This window comes from Rhinopithecus roxellana, chromosome 5 (assembly GCF_007565055.1).
Source record: "Rhinopithecus roxellana isolate Shanxi Qingling chromosome 5, ASM756505v1, whole genome shotgun sequence".
NCBI classification, from domain to species: domain Eukaryota; kingdom Metazoa; phylum Chordata; class Mammalia; order Primates; family Cercopithecidae; genus Rhinopithecus; species Rhinopithecus roxellana.
The window spans coordinates 168,122,440-168,144,068 of record NC_044553.1 but is presented as its reverse complement, the minus strand read 5'-3'; the positions used below and the strand labels follow the sequence as shown (position 1 = coordinate 168,144,068).

At 35.5% G+C, this 21,629-nt stretch overlaps 1 protein-coding gene across 5 annotated transcripts in view; it reads right to left on the bottom strand.

Moving 5' to 3' along the window:
- Positions 1-21,629, bottom strand: part of UACA (uveal autoantigen with coiled-coil domains and ankyrin repeats) — a 102,647-nt gene that overhangs the window by 11,038 nt on the left and 69,980 nt on the right. For 3 of the 5 annotated variants that reach the window (XM_030929753.1, XM_010363660.2, XM_010363661.2), the window contains 12 exons: positions 20,169-20,233; positions 19,324-19,381; positions 16,579-16,649; positions 16,375-16,481; positions 14,294-14,475; positions 12,784-12,821; positions 9,650-9,718; positions 7,840-7,947; positions 6,844-6,876; positions 6,233-6,331; positions 2,414-2,450; positions 1,456-1,508 (listed from right to left, as the gene is read on the bottom strand). In XM_030929753.1, the coding sequence (XP_030785613.1) occupies positions 1,456-1,508; positions 2,414-2,450; positions 6,233-6,331; positions 6,844-6,876; positions 7,840-7,947; positions 9,650-9,718; positions 12,784-12,821; positions 14,294-14,475; positions 16,375-16,481; positions 16,579-16,649; positions 19,324-19,381; positions 20,169-20,233 (920 nt within the window). The remainder of the gene's footprint in view (positions 1-1,455; positions 1,509-2,413; positions 2,451-6,232; positions 6,332-6,843; positions 6,877-7,839; positions 7,948-9,649; positions 9,719-12,783; positions 12,822-14,293; positions 14,476-16,374; positions 16,482-16,578; positions 16,650-19,323; positions 19,382-20,168; positions 20,234-21,629) is intronic. The other 2 variants (XM_030929755.1, XM_030929756.1) reach the window with 2 other exon arrangements.

The window sequence follows — 21,629 nt, the reverse complement described above, 5'->3', positions numbered from 1 at the left end:
AGTCAAAGGGTTATCAGACTAGGTAGTAAGATGGAAGAAAAACACAATGCTGATTTTTGTAGTAAGAAAACAGTTCTGGATATGATTTCCTTAATACATTCACAACATTTTCAGACTTGTGTTCACGTAAGTCTATTTCTAGCAGAACAAGGGAAAACGGTCATGGCTACTGGGTGCTATTTTGTCTTTCTTTCCCCCTTCATAACACCTACCCACACATGAATATCACCAACTTCATCAAAACATATTTATTATTTATGTTTTATGGCACATAATGTGCTTAGAACTTCAAATTCTGAAGCAAACCATCATAACCTTGAATAAAAACAAGTATTGTCATTTTAAATGTGCAGATAATTTCATAGAATTATAGATTTAACTTCTAATAAGATTTTTGACTTCTGTGTACTTTCACTGTTAAAACAACAGAATATTCTCTAAATTATAAAAATACCACCAAAATAAACCCAGCTAGTTATCAGAGTTGTCAAGAGAATGATTGGTCATGGCCAGCACCAGGGAAAGAGAGTCTCCCAATAGATAGAAAACACCCGGAGCTGGTAACAGCCACTTCCTGATAAGATCTCCGGAGCTGGGTGAGCAGGCTCAAGCATGCACACTAAGAGGCAAAGTGGTGGATGTATGACCTTCTTCCAGGGGCATTTGACTGGTAAAGGATAAGAGCCCCTAGAGAGCATGTGCACAACCTTAGTAAAGGCACTACATATGTGGACCCTCCTAAGTGCTGACAGGCCACTACGCATGCAGACAGCCTGCCCTCAAAAGAAGAATCAAGGGAGGAGAAATGCAAACCCCAAAACCAAGCCAGTGTATAAAAATCCCAAGCCAAGGGCTGAACAAGAGCAGTGGGATCTCTCAAGCCACCCACCTGGCCTTCTTCCAAGTGTACTTTGCTTCCTTTTGTTCCTGCTCTAACACTTTTTAATAAACTCGCTCCTGCCCTAAAACTTCCCTTGGTCTCTCCCTCTGACTTAAACCTACTTCTGCCCCTCAGCCGAATCCTTTCCACTGAGGAGGCAAGGATAGAGCCTGCTGTAGATCCCTACAGATTTACTGTTAGTTAAATCTGAATTGCCTTTCCCCTGGATCAAGAGGAAAAAAAAAATTAACTTTGAATTATTTATATCTGTCCTCCCCTTTATATGGGCAAATATGAAGAGTTAACTGACCACTGTTAATGAACAGAAACTCAGCATCAAATGCAACGAAACTGCAATTCAAATCTCTTATTATAACCACTATCATCAAAAACACTCTAGAGGGCACCAGAAACAGCAACATCTGTTTTTATTAAACTCAAGAAAGCAGGACCAACCTGTCTTTGATAATGAAAACCTTACTCTATTACAATGCTACTTTCTCCTCTTTATAAAGGCACAGAAATTTTCTTTAAATGTTTTTTAAAACTAAAAAAAAAAAAAAAACAGTTATTACCTGTGAGTCTGCCATATACATCTGACCTTGTTTAAGAAGCATATCTTCTTTTCCTAAATAAATCCATATAAATGACATTTTAACTTAAATATCCATATTAAAGTAGGCTAAACATTAATTTGATGTTATTTCCTTTATTATTCAAACAAAACAGAAGCAAGAGGTACAACATAAAAGTATCCTCATTCTAAAATACCCCCTTTTTTCCCTTATTATTTCTATAAACAGAAGTACCTACAATCTACTGAACAGTAGATACTAGGTTGGTTTTTATTTTTTTCTTATTTTTTTCTACGCTCTCTCTCAGCAGAATCACTAAGATTTCAGAAACATCGAAGACTGTTAAACTAGGCTACATGATAATAAAACGTATCTTATAATCAAAACAAAAATGATATTCTTTCATAATATTACTGTTGTAACAGCATAAATATTACTGCTGTACGAGACGATAGTTTAATAGTCACTAGGAAACAAACAAAAACAGATTTTCTAGAGAAATTGTTTAACACTGCAGAATAAAAAAGATTAATTATGTAGAGTCTAAAAATAATTCATAAATGTTTATTGAACATGTAATTTTAAAATGCCTACTTGCATTGAGACTGATTTCTCCAAATTAGAAAACTGCATTTATGTTCTTTCCATAAAAAAAGAAGCCTAAATATCACAAGACGAATATCTATGTCTACTAATCAACAAGGCAAATTTGATAATTCATACAATATACAATTTTAAAATACAGGTAGCAAAGGAGAATCAGAGCTTCAGTAATTATCAGAATATGTTAGAAGTTACAATAGTCATCTTAACGTCTTCCTAGTTACATGTGTTGATGAAGTTTAGCAGCAGGAATATCTTGTACAATTATTTATATATAGTTAAACAAGTAAGAATAAACATTCTTCTTTGCTTGAACTAGGTGAACTGTAATGATAATCCATATTTTTATACTTACGGTTACTGAAATGACTTCCTGATCCTAAATGATCACTCTGAAATCAGAAGCATAAAACATTTTAGGGTGAATGCTGCCTCATTTTGTTAAATTCTGTGTCTGTTTTAGCTCTAATGATGCAGTCATTAAAACTACATTTTTGACATTCCTGTTTCTCCAGAGCATTATTCTACTCAAACTCACAAAAAGAAACACTAGCAACACTTAGAGAGATCAGGTGGGAATAAAGTACTTCACTAAGCATTTTAATAAAAGCAGTCAAATGTTTTAAGGAAAAACTTCATTGCTCAAAAGAAAAAAAAAAAAAGTAAGCCCTAAATGAACTGAAACAACTTTCAAAAACTACTGTTTGCTACTGCTTTACCTGAAAAGGAAGGAAGTGGCCACATTCATGTCAATAACTCATTTCACTTTACCACTGTAGGAAGCAGAAACCCTACCTCATTGACTATGAAATATCGACATAACCTCTTCTTCCAGAGTTTATAAAATACCAAGTACTTGGAAAGTAAAACGAGACAGAGAGCAGGAAATGAAACTGAGGCAGAGACCTACACATAGTAATAAATCCATCAATCCATTAGTTAGGAAATAATAGAGAAACTCCAGATATAGTGAATCAAAATATACTGGGTTGCTCCTTTTCCCAAGTAAGCCAAATACGAAGAATCTAATATAAAAATTAAAATGTTACACTTCAAGAGTAAGAACACTTGTAATCCCAGCACTTTGGAAGGCTGAGACAGGCAGATCACTTGAGCCCAGGAGTTTGAGACCAGCATAGGCAACGTGGCAAGACCCCATCTCTACAAACAAATACAACAACGAGCCAGGCGCGGTGGCTCATTCCTGTAATCTCAGCACTTTGGAAGGCTGAGGCGAGTGGATTGCCTGAGGTCAGGAGCTCAAGACCAGCCTGGCCAACACAGTGAAAACCTGTCTCTAATAAAAATACAATAAATTAGCTGGACGTGGTGGTGGGCACCTGTAATCCCAGCTACTAGGGAGGCTGAGCCAGGAGAATTGCTTGAACCTGGGAGGCGGAGGTTGCAGTGAGCCGAGATAGTGCCATTGCACTCCAGCCTGGTCAACAAGAGTAAAACGTAAATAAATAAATAAATAAATAAATAAATACACACAGAAACATTAGCTGGGCAGGGTAACCCAAGTTACTCAGGAGGCTGAGGTGGAAGCATCACCTGAGCCCGGGGAGGTCAAGGCTACAGTGAGTGGTGATCACACCACTGCACTCCAGGCTGGGTGAGAGAGTGAGACCCTGTCTCAAAAACAAAACAAAACAAAAAACCCAGAGTAAAATGAAGAGTAAGGACAGGCAGATGCAGTTCATATTTGTGTATTTAGGTGTATCAGTCCTAATAGCTACATACCAAACTCTGAAGTAGTCGACCACGATAAAACAGTCCACAATTCCATGATTAAATTAATGCCACCTCCTTTAATCATTAGTGCCCCCACGGTATGAAAAAATACCTATAAGCTTAGTTAAGCTCTTTGTTCTATGGAATATTTAATACTAAAGTTTACAATAACTACTAAATGGCCTCATACATGCATAAGGGGGTGCTATGCACATAAGGAGTTCAAAAAACTTAATTTGGTCTTATTACCTTTATTACTCAAATGAAAACAAACATAAAAGTTGTAACATAAAATCAGCCTCATTCTAAACTATCCATTTTCCCCATATTTTTATACATACAAGGGAAATAGCTACGTTAAGTTATTATACATAACTCATACCAGTAATTCTGTTAACAGTTAAGGTTTTTTAAGCATGTGAGATAATACAGCAGTAGATATTCAATGTTTGTAGTAAGTGATGAATTCTTAGTAGTTTGTTGTTGTTTTGTTTGTTTGTTTTGAGACAGGGTCTCACTCTGTCGTCCAAGCTGGAGTGCAGAGGCATAATCTCAGCTCACTGCAGCCTCCACCTCCTGGGTTCAAGTGATTCTCCTTCCTCAGCCACCCAAGTAGCTGGGATTACAGGCATGCACCACTCTGCCCAGCTCATTTTTGTGTTTTTAGTAGAGACAGGATTTCACCATGTTGCCCAGGCTGGTCTCGAACACCTGAGCTCAAGTGATCCATTTGCCTCAGCCTCCCAAAGTGTTGGGATTACAGGCTGAGATACCACGTCCAGGCAAATTCTTAGTAGTTTTTAATGGCTGCTGTTATAAATACTAGGTCATGTATAAAGTGGGAGCTGTAATTTTCTGTTTGAAAGTAAAAAATCATTGCTAGCATAAATATTCATCACAATGAGTATATAGTGACTGAGGAAAATGTCCCCATCATATTGAATGGGAACAGCTACAAAACAGGATGTACAATATGATCCCACCTGTTGAATGACCCTAAGTGTAAAACTAGCATTGTAATTACAGCACAAAGGAGTCAGATGCTTGGATTCAAATCCTGACTCTGTCACTTACTATTTGTGAAATCCCTCATGGGTAAACCTCTCTGTGCCTCAACCTCCTTATCTGTGAAGTCAGGTAACAAAAAACTTATCACACAGAGTTGTTTTTTAATGCATGTCAAGAATGCAAAGTACATTGGTCAGTGCTATTAAAATATTAGCAATCATCAGTTTCACAATTAACCTAAAAAAGTCTTCAAATATGAAGACAGAAGCCACTATAGCTAGATCATTTTTTGGTTTATAAAATGGTGTTTCTGAATAATCTTGAAAATTCAGTGACATAAATATGTACACATATTAAATGTGTATAATACAATGAGTTTTTGCATATGCATACCTTTTGTAATTATACACAACCCAGATTAAGATATAAAATATTTCCAGGACCCCAAAAGTTTTTTCACACACCTTACTCAGTAACCCCAAACAAAGGGTGGCCTCTATTCTAATCTCTAACATCATAGATTAGTTGTATCTGCTTTTGAACTTCATAAAAATAGAATCATTCAGTATGTACTCTTTGTGTCTGATTTCTCTCTTGCAACATTATCTGTGAGATTCATACATGTTTTATATTATTTTTCATAATGCACACATAGTTTTTTATTTACAAAGAAAAATATTATTTTTGCTATGCTCTGAATGTCTGCCAAAATGTGTTGAAACTTAATTCCCACTGTGGTGGTATTACGAGGTAGGGCCTTTTGGAAACTGATCAAGTCATGAGGGCTTCACTTAGGCCCCTTTTTGCCCTTTCACCTTCTGCCAGGAGAAGATGCAGCAAAAGGCCCTCACCAGACATGAATGCCAGATCCTTGATCTTGGACTTTCCAGCCTCCAGAACTGTGAGAAATAAATTTGTTCTTTACAAATTTTCTGTATTTTGTTAGAGCAGCACAAATGGACTAAGACACTTTTTTAGTGTACTTTGGGGCTGCATTCACCAACAAAGATAAAAGATTCATGCTGAATCAGCTACCTTCAGTGATGCCCAGTGATGACTCCTTTCTGAGATAATCCTGGACATATCACCGTTCATTTTTATGAATGCTTTTTATTATCATTATACTCACTGCAAATTTACAGGTAGAAATATGACGTTTTAAAAAGGTAAGGATGGACAATGAAAAGAAACTAGAATGACACTAAATGTCAATTACATGCTAGTCAATTTAAATGATCTCAACCTTTATAACTATGTGGAGAAAGAGACAATCACCCCAGTTTTGCCAAAGAGGCAAAGGTTCGAAGACTTTAAATAAGCAGCCCAAGGTCACACTATAAATAAGAGATTTATAATTCAAATTCAAGTCTGCTGCCAAGCCCCTTAACATTACCCATTATGAGTTATAGGAAATAATTTAACCTTTCTATACCTCAAAATATTTAAATCTATTTTTCAGGGCCTCAATAGTCCTTAAGCTTTCTTCATGTTGCTTTTCTTTAGCTGCCAAAAGGGACTTCAGCTTTTCTTTCTGAAATGAAACAGAATAAATAGAGTAAAATCACCCTGTGCTTGGAATTGGGTTAAAAACGTGTTTTAGAAAACATGAATTGGAATTACATTAAGGACTGGAGTTAATGAATTCTCCAACCTGGTGAACTCTACTAGTAGAGTTGATAATTTCTACAAATATACTAATGAAACATACAATATCTATAAACAAAATCATAAAAAATTCAAATCTCTGTTTTCAATCTTAATGTTTTCAGACATTTTCTTTATGTTTAGAATTTTACATTATTTTCAGGACAAGTTTCACAGAAAGTAAGACTTTCAGAAGCAATAACAACAAAATGCCTACAATAATCTATGCCACTATATTCAAAACATCCTTTTTTAGTCATGTATACATTTTGAATTTCCCTTTAATAACCAGAAATAGAATCCTGGTCTGTATCTCAATTCAGGACTTAAACCTTTACTACTATAGCATCTTCAATTCCTAAAACAATTTTAATGGTTTAAAATAAAATGTCATCCTACCTCGCTTTCCAGATCATCAGCAACCATAACTTCCTAAATTTAAAAAGAAGACAAAATATTTTCATTCTTAAAAGCTTATTTTAAAAGGCATGAACTTGGCAAAGATCTTTTTAAAAAAGACTGGCACATATCTTTAAGACTGGGGTCAAAGATATGAGAAGAAAATAATGTACTGCCAATTCTGTTGTATGAGTTGTCTTTTATTCTTCTCACTATCCAGGTTCAGAAGCACTTTCGATTCTCTTGAGAATCTATCAACCAACAAGTCCTACTTGTTCTTTGTCCTCGTATCTTCTGTCTACTCTTTCCTCTCCAATCCCATGGCCCTAACTATAGTTCAGCCTTTTGCTTTCGCATATGTTCAATTTTAGGAAAATCTAACATAGATAGCAAGATATTAAAGTGATACAGAAAATCAGAATCAGAAGGACACAGCTGTACCAATCACGCAGTTACTTCTTACTTTTGAAATGCAAATATCACATAAGATTTCACCTGTGATAAGTGATACATAATAAAATGTATATTTAAAGAGTGAACTGATTATACTAGATTTCATATATATTCTACTTTCCCTCTAAAAAAATGATTCATGGATATTTCTTGTATTTCCAATTTTTTTATACAACAAGGAATATATTACAGGTCACTGTTTCTGTGATTTTGCTCACCACAGTGTTTTCTGGAATGCCCTCTGATTCCCCCTTACTTCCTTCAAAATTCAACAGAAGTACCATCTCCCACAGGAGGTGCCCCCCTCAGAAGTGGCGGCCCACAATGATCTCTCCTCACTTTCCTGAACATTCTTTACACTGTCCTTACTTGTTTGCTTATGCTACTTTAAATGTAAAATTTCATGTAAAAAGCCTGGTCCCCAGTAAGATTTAACTCCTCTGAAATGCAATGAGCTAATTTTACCTTAAACAATCATTAACAATTTGCTATTGATGATGTAGTAAGACAGGTTTTTGATTTTTTATATGCAGATTTATTTACCTCATTCAGCTGTAACTGTAAACCGTTGACTTTATCCAAAAGTATTCGTTGTTCTTGCTGAATTTTTCTCAACCTCTCTTTCAAATCTTCATTTTCAATCTCCAAATCCTTAAATAATAATGACAACAAGGTGCCAGGCCAATCTTAAAAGAGCAAATTCTTAAAGAAGAAATTTTTTTAAAAGCAGTTCACTGTCATACAGGTACATACGTATGTAAAACACTAAGTACAAAGATACAATAATTTCAATGATATGCCAAGGATTTAAAATCTACAGATCAAAAATAAAATAGAAAATTACTATCCTATAATAGCTAATAAATACAAGTATATACTACAAGAGGGCAAATCATCATAATTCCGATAAAGAAAAAATAAAAAGCATCCAGACACAGAAAAGAGCAAAAGAATATGCCATTTTAACTTTTGCTTAAGACCACCCAAATTTATGAGACTCTTCTAACGTTTTTGTTGAACTTATCATCTTTTTCAGTGCTCTGATAAAAGATAAAGGCTCGAATTTAAGGACATAGTTCATTTTCTTACACTACATACTAAACTAAGAAAACCCAAATAAAATGCTTTTATTATTTTGAAAACAGCTATTCAATTTATCATTTAACAGTGTTTCAGTCATAAAATTAATTATGGGTCCTTCCTCTAAAATAATCCTCATAATATTATTTGGAAACTTTGACCAATATAAAAGCTAAAAAGTACTGTGTGGTTAGTTTAACAAAATTATTTTTCTCAATCAAAATAGAAAATACTTCAAGAAAAAAAATCAGATTTAATTTACATTAATAATCATCATTTTTAATAGTATAATTTTCCAAAATAAACACAAATGTATGGTTTACATCACAAAACAGACACATTTAAATCAAATAGTTATATAAAGTTGCTTTTTCTAATGTATATTAAAACAATACTTTCTACACCATACTTCTGGCGTTATATAATTAAATTTTATAATACTGGACTCAAACATTGATAACAAAAGTCAATTCTTTAAGACAAGATTAGGCAGCCGGGCGTGGTGACTCACACCTGTAATCCCAACACTTTGGGACGCTGAGGCGGGTGCATCACCTGAGGTCAGGAGTTCGAGACCAGCCTGGCCAACATGGTGAAACCCATCTCTACTAAAATACAAAAATTAGGCCGGGCGCGGTGGCTCAAGCCTGTAATCCCAGCACTTTGGGAGGCCGAGACGGGCGGATCACAAGGTCAGGAGATCGAGACCATCCTGGCTAACATGATGAAACCCCGTCTCTACTAAAAAATACAAAAAACTAGCCGGGCGACGTGGCGGGCGCCTGTAGTCCCAGCTGCTTGGGAGGCTGAGGCAGGAGAATGGCGTAAACCCAGGAGGCGGAGCTTGCAGTGAGCTGAGACCCGGCCACTGCACTCACTGCACTTGAGACAGAGCGAGACTCCGTCTCAAAAAAAAAAAAAAAAAAAAAATACAAAAATTAGCCAGGTGTGGTGGCACATGCCTGTAATCCCAGCTACTAGAAGGGCTGAGGCAGGAGGATCACTTGAACCTGGGAGGCAGAGGTTGCAGTGAGCCGAGATGGTGCACTGCCCTCTAGCCTGGGCAACAAAGCCAGACCCTATCTCAAAATAAATAAAAATAAAATAAGAAGAGATTAGGCAAAAAAAGAGAATCACAAATAATGTTAACGAGTTTCTCTTTCTTTGTCCCGCTCATTTCACCCACTCTCCTGTTTCCTCTCTTCTCTCTCAATCCCACTACAAATACTGGAATTGTTTTTAAAGGAAGATACCACATTTTTTTTCTTTTTACCTGAATATTTTGAAGCTCCCTCTGATGTGACTTCACATTTACTTCATCTTGCATGTGTGTCAAATTTCGCTTTGGTAAAACATAAGAAAACACGGGTCAGCAAGTGTGAGAATACAGAAAAGTATATTTTCCTCAACTGGCAATACACCAGGTTAGTGATTTTCAGTTTATCCAACATTAGCTGCACATAACACAAGGTGGCAGTGTTTCTATTTAAAACCCCAAAATGTAAAGGACCTTTAAGATTATATTTTAAATAAATCAAGTATAATTTATTTTAAAATACTAAATAACAAATTTTAAAATATGATTAAGGATTCATTTTAACTAAAGTCACAAAATTTTAAAAAGAAGAATCTGTAATAAACTCATAACAAAAGTTGGGCTATAAAGCACTGCATTGCCAACTACTCCTAAAAGAACTCAATTTAAAAAAAAAAAAAAGGAGGAGGAAGGGGAAGTCACATAAATTTTGAAAGACAATATGGAAATTATTTACTTCTCTGAGCACCACCAAAATAAAATATCAAGAAGTATGGTAAGGAAGAGACAGACAGTCCCTCTGACCCGAGCAATATAAAAAGGTCTCTAAATAACTTGGTTGGGTATATGTTGTTTTTGTAACTTACTGCTTTGAAACTTTATTCCAGTTTAGAGATTTGCTTTAACAAAAACACAACATAATCATTAAACAAGAGAACAAATAACTCCCCTATTAAAAAAACCAAAATGATCTTTAAATCTCCACAATAACTAATGTAGAAAGCTATTTCTTTCTTCCTAGTTTTTTTAAAAAAAAAACTACTGCTTTAATTCTTCGAGATAATTTTCTCATGTTTTGTATTATTTGTTTACCTTTGTTTGAACAAGTTTTTAAACTATCATTCAAATGAGTTTGGATCTAGAACCAGAGGAACAAGTCCCATTTTTAAAATATTCTATGTCCACAATTTGGCCCTAACTATGTTTCCAGCCTCATTCCTTCTACCAAAGGACTGTTCTTCAAGTGGAATCTGACATCTTCTCACAGTTCACCTGATCATACCACTTTCATTCCCAGTCTTCACTTCAGAATCCTCACCCACTGCCTCCACTATACCTTAACTCAGACATTTTAAATCAACCCCATCCTTTAATTAAAATCCACCTTCCTGACAACCCTTGTTATTAGCACACTAAAAGACTCTCTTGCACCTCCGGCTCCACTTAGCAGTGATCTGATCACGTGCACCACTGATTGGGGAGCACACGTCCTGCCTTCTGCCATCTGGTAGTTACTGGTGGGTACACATCCAAAGTCCTTATCAATACAAGGTCCTTCTTAATCTAGCACTTTGTTACTTTAGCAGCCTCTTCTGCTCCCTCCACGATGGGCACATCACTCCTGTCACACTTGTCTGCTGCTGCCCCATGAACATGTCTAACCTGCTCCCTCATCAGGGGCCGGGCACCTGCCCTTCTCTCAGCCTGTGAGGCTTCTCCCACAGACCTCCACCCACTCCCTCTTCATCCTTTAATTCTGTTTCGTTTTGCTTCATAGCATCTGCTATGATACTAAATATTCCTTTGCTTATTGTTCATCTCTCACTAAGCTAGGAACTCCATAAGGGCAGAGACTTCATACACTACAATATTCCCAGCACTTAGAACAGTAGTTGGCATGTTGTAGATGTTCAACAGATATCTGTGAACTGAGTGAGTCTTACATTTGCAACTGTACTGTAGGCTTCTTGATAACAGAGATTACATGTGCCTTAGTATTTTAAAAAAAAGTCCTATTTACAGCATATATTTAGTAAGTATATTCAATAAATGATGGAAACACAGTAATTAGGGCAGTGTGTTTTTCTGTTCCTAATAGAATATTAACTCCTTGAATTTACCTCAATAATTCCTAGAGCACTGAGCCAAGCACCATTCCCATATTAATATTCAGTAATTCTTTTTATTTTAAATATCTATACATTTCAGAAATCATTTTTCTCTGATTCTGTGTGAGATGGCTAGTACAGTCATAGCAGTGTACATTTTTTTCACTCTACTCACACTTAGGTTATATGAGGCACAGGGAAGAAGGCTGGAACAGTTGCTCCAGATGGAAAAGTGCCAAAAGACATGAACCATGCATGAACATATTAACTCAGATGGATTGTAAAGGAAAACAAGCTTTAATGCAACTTTCATGATAAGTGCAATAAACCACCATGGCACATGTATAGCTATGTAACAAACCGGCAGTCAGCACACGTATCCCAGAACTTAAAGTAAAATTTTTTTAAAATGTAGCTTTCAGATTCAGGTGAGAGGTAGAAAAATGACACAAGATGATGATCAGAATTGCTCAAGATACCTGATTACTTTCTCTTCAGGGTTTGCAAATGCTTAGGTTCCTCTCTCTAGAGAAAAGCTGGAAGGAACAGTCAGCAGGAAAGGAAAGCTGCCTACACTAGCTTTTGAGCCACAGTACTGTAAACTAACCCCGCTTACTTGAACACAAATAGATTAGCAGAAAATATAAAACATTTCACAAACTGGTACATCAAAACAGGGTTAAACAGTACTTTAATAATAAATTTAATGCAAAGCATGAATTGTTTCATGTGTTGTTATTCTGCAAAGTCCTCAATTAAATACACACAGAAAAAAAGACTGAAGAAGAAATAAAAACGCTAACAGTGGCGTTGAAATCACAATATATAATCAGTTTAGAACTCTGTTTTCTTCATTTCTTATTACATTTAAAGAATTTTCCCATAACAGTAAATATTTTGTCCTATTATTAAGGGAGACTGGGGGAAACTATCTATGATCTGCCAAGCTAAAGTTCATCATTTAACAAGTTACAATGTCTCCTACTTGAAAAAGTTGAATGCTCACGGCCCCAATCAGGAGGCTACTTCTTTCCCACTGGATACCTTCATTGAAACTGAGATCTACTGTCTCAAGCTAAGTGACAGTATCTTGATATGACCTCATGATCTAAGTATCCAGAATCTACATGGGCTTGATTAACTAAGAAGAGAGATAGAATGCATTTAAAATCAGAATAGTTATGCACAACTATTAACTAGTTTTACTAAGCACTTTAAACTGTACAATACATATAATACTTTAACATTAAAATCAATATCTACCTGTTGCAAAGATGGTCCTTTCTTCCAAAGTTCTCTCCCTAAGATTTAGACAAAAAGAGAAACAACAAAATGGCAGGTTAACTTGGTGTAGATATACATTCCCTAACTATACAATTGAGTCAATATTGAATAAATAAACTTTAGAGTTTCCTCTAAAGCTTACAACTTCTTAGTTTTATTTCTAAAACATATGCTTAAAACAATAATGAAATCTCACTTTTGCCTATCAAATTAGCAAGTTTTTTATACCAACATTCAAGTAGGTAAGATTAAAGACTAAGGACGGGAGGCAGATAAAAAATGGGAAATTTATTTAGGCTGGGTATGGTGGCTCACACCTGTAATCCCAGCACTTTGGGAGGCTGGGGCAGGAGGATCACTTGAGGCTAGGAGTTCAAGACCAGCCTACGCAACACAGCAAGACCCCATCTCTACAAAAAAATACAAAAAATTAGCTGGCCATTGTGGTACATGCCTGTAGTCCCAGCTACTCATGAGGCTAAGGCAGGAAGACAGCTTAAGCCCAGGAGTTTGAGGTTGCAGTGAGCTATGATGGCACCACTGTACTCTAGCCTGGGCAACAAAGGGAGACCCCATATCTAAAAAAAGGAAGGGGAGAAAATTTAAAAACCTCCTAAATTGGGAGGCAATTTGTCAACATAGACCAAAGGCTTAAAGAACTGTACATGCCCTGAAACTCAGTGATTCAATTTCTAGGAATTGACACTAAAGGGTAATAAAAATATACTAAAATATTTATGCATAAGGACAGTCACAACCTTTGTGTACTAATGAATAATTATAAATAGCTTAAACACTACATGTAGAAAATTGCTTTATTAAATGAAACTTAAATAAATGGAATCTCATACACCAAAAAAAATCATACTATAGAAAAAGTATTTTTGAGGGAAAGGCCTTCAAAATATGTTACATAAAAAAGTAAGCTACAATTCAGATTTACAGGTGAATTCAATTTTATGGGAAAAGACTAGAAGGATATTTCTCAAAATGTTAACAGAGGCTCCTCAGTGGTAATGAGTGACTAACTTTATTCATTGTGCTTTTCTGTATTTTCCTGTTTAAAAAAAAAACATAAAAAATCATGGCATAGGCATTTGATAAATATCAGCTTAATATTTTATATACATGTTTAAACAACGATTCTTTCTTTAAAACTTTCTAAGTATAAAAAGTTGGGAGGTTCACCCCTCTTCATAAAAAAAAAAAAAATTAGTAAAACATTTGACTCTTCCTTCTCAGTTCTGAAGTTATTCCAGTGTCTTGGTGTTCACTAGATAAACTAGATGATACATGCAACACACACTGCCTCAAAGCAAGTGACTATAATGTATGTAAGCAAATCCATGTTGTAGAGGGAGATGAACCAACACTGTTTATCAGTAAGGAATGTTTTGTTTCTTATAAACTCTAGTACTACTACCTAAGTCTTTTAAAAAGTGGCTCTTTGTTAACGTGGACTCTTCTAGTTACAGAAAACTGCTGATACCTTTGTTGGTATTTTCCGATGCAGTCTTCAACAAGGTTAGAATGTCCAGATTGTCACCAATTCTTGCATAGTAAGAACTATCATGGCCAAGCGCATCCAGCAAGCTTATATCAGCACCATTTTTAATTAAGACTTCTACTGCATCTCTGCAACCATATTCGCAACCTAGCATGAGGGCAGTTCTAAATGGAAAAATGGAAGAGCAAAAGACTGAGAAAACTCCAAGGAAATATTGCAGAAATATTCTGCCAGAGGCTCCCTTCGTAAAGAATAGACACTACTTTTAAGAAGTCAAGCCTGTTACAAATATAGATTTTACTTTATATTTTAAACTCATTGCATTTATAAAAACATTTGCTTTGTATCTTACTTTGCAAAGCTAAAATTTTCTATGTCCTTATGTCCTTTAATTACTTCCACTACCAAACCAACCTCTTTTTTTTTTTTTTTTTTCTGAGGAGGAGTCTCATTCTGTCATCCAGGCTGGAGTGCAGTGGCAGGATCTCGGTTCACTGCAAGCTCCGCCTCCCGGGCTTACGCCATTCCCCTGCCTCAGCCTCCAGAGTAGCTGGGACTACAGGCGCCTGCTACCATGCCTGGCTAATTTTTTGTATTTTCAGTAGAGACGGGGTTTCACCGTGTTAGCCAGGATGGTCTCGATCTCCTGAACTCGTGATCCGCTGGCCTCGGCCTCCCAAAGTGCTGGAATTACAGGCGTGAGCCACCACGCCCGGTCATAAAATTTAACTTTAAAATCCAATTTTCTTCATCATGCTTGGAATCAGATGATAGTATCCACAAGAAGAAAGTAATATTAAAAAGCCACTTTCTTAATCACATCATTTAATTGCTTAAGAATTTCCTCCTTTGAGATGTGTGAAGAAAACAATTACAGCTATAAAATCTAAAGACTATTTTTTATACTTTTATACTTCCAATAAACTACAAACAAAAGAATACATGTTTGTAAGAATAAAATTAAGTCAACAGAAACCAAAAAGTTTACTGGTAACTAACTACAAAAATCCCAGAAATTTTAGTTTAATTTACTGTAATATCTGAATTAAATGGAAGGGGTGTATTTCAGATACTTTGTGACCATAAACATCAGAATTGTAATACAGCAAGCACCATGATACATTAGACCTACAGACAGAGATAGGGAGAATTCTGGATAGAAATTATTAGAGCACACCAACTAAAATAGTATCAAATACAGAAGCAATAATAAAGCAAGGGACCTCTGCAGTACAGAAATGGACAGGTTCAGAGGAGATGGCACTGTACCCGGGCAGAGCAAGGAGAGAAAACACCTTGAGAAAATCTATACTGAAACATACCAAGTTCCAGAACACTCAAGAACCACTTTACTCAAAAGATTCGGCCGGGCGCGGTGGCTCAAGCCTGTAATCCCAGCACTTTGGGAGGCCGAGACGGGCGGATCACGAGGTCAGGAGATCGAGACCATCCTGGCTAACACGGTGAAACCCCGTCTCTACTAAAAATACAAAAAAAAAAAACTAGCCGGGCGTGGTGGCGGGCGCCTGTAGTCCCAGCTACTCGGGAGGCTGAGGCAGGAGAATGGCGGGAACCCGGGAGATGGAGCTTGCAGTGAGCCGAGATTGCGCCACTGCACTCCAGCCTGGGCAACAGAGCGAGACTCCGTCTCAAAAAAAAAAAAAAAAAAAAGATTCACTAATGAAGAAGTAACTACAGATGTACTTTTTAAATCTTCTCCTATGTATCTTACTTGCACCCATTTCATTAAAGAGTTTTTTAAGCTTAAAACACCTGGGATAAAATTCCTCTTTCCTTCAGTTCTTTGAGCCAAACATAAGGCCTAATCACTGCTTTTATTCACATTTACCCTGTCATCTTCCTCTATTTCCCTCTCCTTCTTTCTTCAGTAGACTCTGAAGAAAACTGACAAGTAGATGTTAATTCCAAGGAAAAGCAAGCCAGGGAAGGGGAGAACCCAGGGGAAAGAAAGGCCAAGTTGGAGAATACAGCTGCTGCTTTGACTTGGCCTTTCCATCCCTGTGTATCCAGCTGGTATCTGGGAGCCATGATAAAAGAATTACCTGTTTTGTTTGTCTCTGGAATTAACATCCGCTCCTCTATCTATCAGCAGTTGACATATTGTTGGCCTACTCATCTGAGTAGCCAGAACAAGTGGTGTCCGCCCATCCTAAGCAAGAGGAAAAATAAAACAGCATTAAGACAACAGATCTCCCAAAATGTAGAAATGTAGTTGAAATGAGAATAAACATCATAGACTAACTTACTACATCTTTGGCATTCACAGAGGCCCCATGGTCACAAAGCAGCTGTATGCTAGAAGGACAATCTGCCATTGCTTTAAGGAACAAAAGAAAATGACAAATGGTGAACATCTGTTGGTAAGACACATGGTGTTTTTCTAGGTCCATATAAGGAATAAGTTCTTCAGTTTTTAAACTACCAAGCTTCACATCCTTCACTCTCAGTTTAGCATTATAAGTATCAATTTTTCATCTGAAAATGGATTAGACAAGATCATATTATAAATTGTCTACAATTTATTAGGACCAAGGAATAATGTCAAACTTGTAGAAGATAAGAACACACTACTATTCTAAGGATAAGCATAGATAATAAAAATCAAAGTTAAATTTTGTACTTACAGTATATTTTTAAACATGGCTATAACTGACTTGATCCTTGAAGTGTTGGCTCAGGTTTTTTAAAGAATCGTATCTGTTTTTTATAGAATAGTCACTGTAACTAAAGTATGAATCATACAATCCATATTTCTCATAAAAGCAGAGATTGCAATGTCCACCTTTATGCAAAGTAAGGTCATTTTGCTAATAATTATAAAAATCACATTATGTTTCTTTGACTAACACTGTAGTTCATATTTGTATTAGGAAAACTTATTGTTAAATTCATAAAATAGGATTATGTTTACAATCCTCATGAATTTTTTAAGCCTTATGAGTTGACATAAATTATAAGCACAAAAAGTACTGACAAAGTGAACATTCTTTTTTTTTTTTTTTTTTTTTTTTTTTTTTTTTTTTTTTTTTGGTGAAATAACAGAATTAAACCAACATAAGAAAATCAAGTAAATTTTCACTTTTCGTTTCTAATCCAGCAAATCTTTATATAAAATGTATAACCAGCTTTAAGAAAAAGATAAACTGAACTTGAATACATTAATTCAGGAACTGTAAAATTAGCGACCCTTTAGGTCCAATTATAAATGAGAATTTAAAAATGTAAAGCATAATAAATTCCAGAGTTTACAGATTACTAGACCATGAAGAACCACTTAAAACCAAAAAGAGAAAACGGTATATACCACCCAGAAATCCTAGACTTTGAGCTAGATGAAGTAAATGAGTTGGTTTATACACCCACTTCTTTGGGAGTATGTGGGAAGTAGGGGCTTTGGAGATATTTGGAAGGCCACAGGGTTGAACTGTAGTAGAAAATGCAGTATTTTACCAATTTGTTCTCCTCTTCTTCTACTATAGAGTAGGTGGAATATGACTGGTCACCTAGAGAGTTTATTTCTGAGCCTCCTTTGCAGATAAATATAGCCAATTGATTTTGCTCCTATCAGTAGAATATGAATGGAGAATAATCTACTACTTTCAAATCTGAGCTCTAGACTTTGGGCATGTATTCCACTAGACTCTCTCCTCCTTCCTGCTAGCTAGAATATGGCTATGACCACAACTCTGCTTCAACATTGTAGTTAAGGAAGATACCCAGAGGTAAGTGGAGAAACAAGATAGAAAGAATTCAGTTTTAAAATGACCATGAGTGACCTGTCAATATATATCACTCAACAATTTTTTTAATAAGCAGCTGATATTAGAGTTCTTTTGTTGTAGCAACTTAAAGTTTCCATCCTAGCTAATGCATCTAACTAATAAATATTAAGATTTCAATTGGTCAAGTTGTACCGGTTTTTAAAGCAGGGATAATAAAATATACAGTTAACTCACAGGGGTCACTGTGAGGCTCAAATGATAATGGAAAAATGCTTTGCAAATACAGTAATACCCTTCTATATTAAAAAAAAAAGAAATGCATTGTGTGAGAAATTATCATACAAACACATAAAATACAAAAAGTAAAATTTTTAAAAAATAAGGTATAAAATTTTGAAGGAAATTTGAAGTATAATATGCCTTCAGTGCAGACCACCTTAATCTACTGCATATATTCCATATATATGAAAAGAGAAAGTAGACTGTTTTTTTCCCTTTGGCCTTATAGTTAAATGTAGGAATATCAGACTTAGCAAGAGGTCAGGTTATCTTACATTCCAAAAATACCTAAATATATAACTTTTTTTAAAGTACTTTCTTTAAGACACCTAAAGAATAATGCAAATAAATTTAGACATACAAGTATAATAAAATCTCTAAAAATTATCAGTATAAATCTCTTTTAAAATATAGCACATCACAGTGATATGAAATTCAGCACTGACATATCTAAAGGAAAACAGCTACCACCATTAATTAAGAAATTATTATGTGCCAGGCACTACTTATGATTTAATTATACTTATTAATACTACTTATTGCAGTAGTATTATTAACTTCATTTTGCAAATGAGAAAAAAGAGGTTCAGACATGTTAATTAGGTAAACATAGTTTAAGGAAAGTCTTCTTCCCATTTCTCCAGTTCCCAAAGATACGAAATACACACACACACACACATTTTCTGTTTCTCTCTTTCTCTCTCTCACAAACACACACACACACAGCTTGGAGCTCCTTGTAAGCAGGATTACAGTTTATCTACCTTTGTACCTTTAGTATCTAGCAAACTGACTGACCTGTAAATATTGACTGAATGAATCTTTTTAAGCTGTATAATCTAATAAATTTCTAATTTGTGCATATGGATTTTTAACACTCTCTGTTTCTCCATGAATTATACAAATATCTATGTGTTAAAACTCTGAAATTAATTCAAATGACTAGAACATTTTAACAAATATTTGTATCCAAGGGAAACCTCTGCTCACCTGCATCGTGAAGTGCAGTTCTTCCCTGCAGGTCTGCATGCTCAGTGGGACAATTGTACTGTTAAAATAAAGAAAATTTAGTAAAGTAGGAGAGTTTTATTTTAAAATTAAATATCCAGACTCAGATGAACAGCTGCTATTTAATCTTAAAATATTCCACTTATCAAAGAAGCTAAAGACTATCAGACAATCCATTAAATATTTTGACACGGAACAAATACAGTAACATCATATAACTAAATTAACAATATTTCACCAAACAGGAAACATATGGTACATTATAACGAACGGCATGAAATACAGGAAAATATGTATTGTTTGAGTTTTTTTCCACTAAGAATTAAAACTTGAGATACTGAATCAGAAAAGCAAGTGATTTCTGCTATGAAACGTAGTGAATATGTTTTTAAAAATATATGACTGAAGTCTTTGATGCGAACTTTAGCCAACTAGTTAGAATTTTGTGGTTACCTGATTAAAAATGTAATAATATTATGTAGTATAAGTTATCCATGTTTGTATAGAAATATACAGATCCTATGTTGTATTGCTTTATCTTACATGATAGTCTAGACAACAGAAAATTCCAGCCTTCAGCTATGTCAACAGGAAGGTCAAGCCTTTGTTATTTATTTTTAATACACTGAGTTATGCAATTCACTTCCCTCAGAGTTTTTGCTCTTTATTGTTCACATTCCTTCACAAATGATGGGAAAAAATATGTAAGCCCATAGTCAAAGTTAGTTTACCATTCTCTTTGATCTAAAATTCCAGAAACACATTAAAAATACATCTATGATTTGTAGTCAAAATAATAAAGCTAAAATATTAACCACTTCCACTACCTGTAGAAGTTTTTGTAGGCACAATGCATGTCCATACTTAGCAGCCAGGTGAAGAGCATTTCTCCCTATAAATAATTTAAGATACATGTGAAGGATTATTTTCTTCATATGTGAATTGAGGAGTTTTATAGAAATATGATTCATTTTTTCCAAAACTAGTTGACAACATACTTAATCTGTAAGTATACTTTCAGTTTCCAAAGATGTTTCACCTAGTTTGATATTTTAGTAAGAGATGATATACGTACCAAAACAATGAATGTAGAAAGAAAAACTAATTATACAAATCTATAACAAGCAGGAACTTTGTTGTATTCACTACTATATCCCCAGCATGTAGAACAGTACCTAAAACACAGCAGGTAATTAAATATTGGAGCAGAGAAAAGGGAAAGGAGAGGAAGATAATGAGTAAAGAAGACAGATAAAGAAATACCAAGATTTCACATTACATTTCCAAATAGGCAGTGTGGACACTGAAAACTGAGAAAGTTTAGAAGCGTAAGGCACAGAAAGGGTATTCCTTAATTGATTTTCATGCTTTGGCTAAAATTCAAAGTTTATTATGTAATTTTATCTCTAAAAATCAGACAGCTCATTCAAATATAATTTGTATAAAATGTGCATTTTAAAGGAAATGCCAAAGGGGGTAGGGAGGAGAGTTACCAGGTAATCTGAAAGGTTAATTCTGAATACCAGAAAAGAAACTTGTAGGAAAGTTCTACCTCCAAACACTATTTTTGCTAAATATATTTCTTTATCCAAACACCTCTTGGATGGTGAAAGATATAAGGATTTAACCAGACTATTCCAACTTCTAACATTTAATGCTCTTAATTTCCCTCTAATCTCACAAACTTCTTTTCTTTTCAATTTATCCTTTGAGAGACAAGGTTTCACTCTGTCATGCAGGCTAGCGTGCAGCCTCATAGCTCAGTGCAGCCTCGAATGCCTGGGCTCAAGCAATCCTCACAGCTCAGCCTCCAGAGTAACTGGGACTACAGGCTCATGCCACCATGTGCAGCTAATTTATTTTATTTTGTGTAGAGATAGGGTCTCACTGTATTGCCCAGACTGGTCTTGAACTCCTGGCCTCAAGCAATCCTGCTGCTTTGGCCTCCCAAAGTGCTAGGATTACAAGCATGAGACATCACACCTGGCCACAAACTTCTTAAAATATAATTTGGGGGCCGGACACGGTGGCTCACATCTGTAATCCCAGCACTTTTGAGAGGCCTAGGCAGGTGGATTGCTTGAGCCTGGGAGTTTGAGAACAGCCTGGGCAACATAGTGAAACCCCATCTCTACAAAACACATAAAAATTAGTCAAGTGTGGTGATGTATTCCTGTAGTCCTAGCTACTTAGGAGGTTGAGGGCAGAGGATCACTTAAACACAGGAGGTCAAGGTTGCAGTAGACATGATCATGCCACCACACTCTAGCCTAAGTGACAGAGCGAAA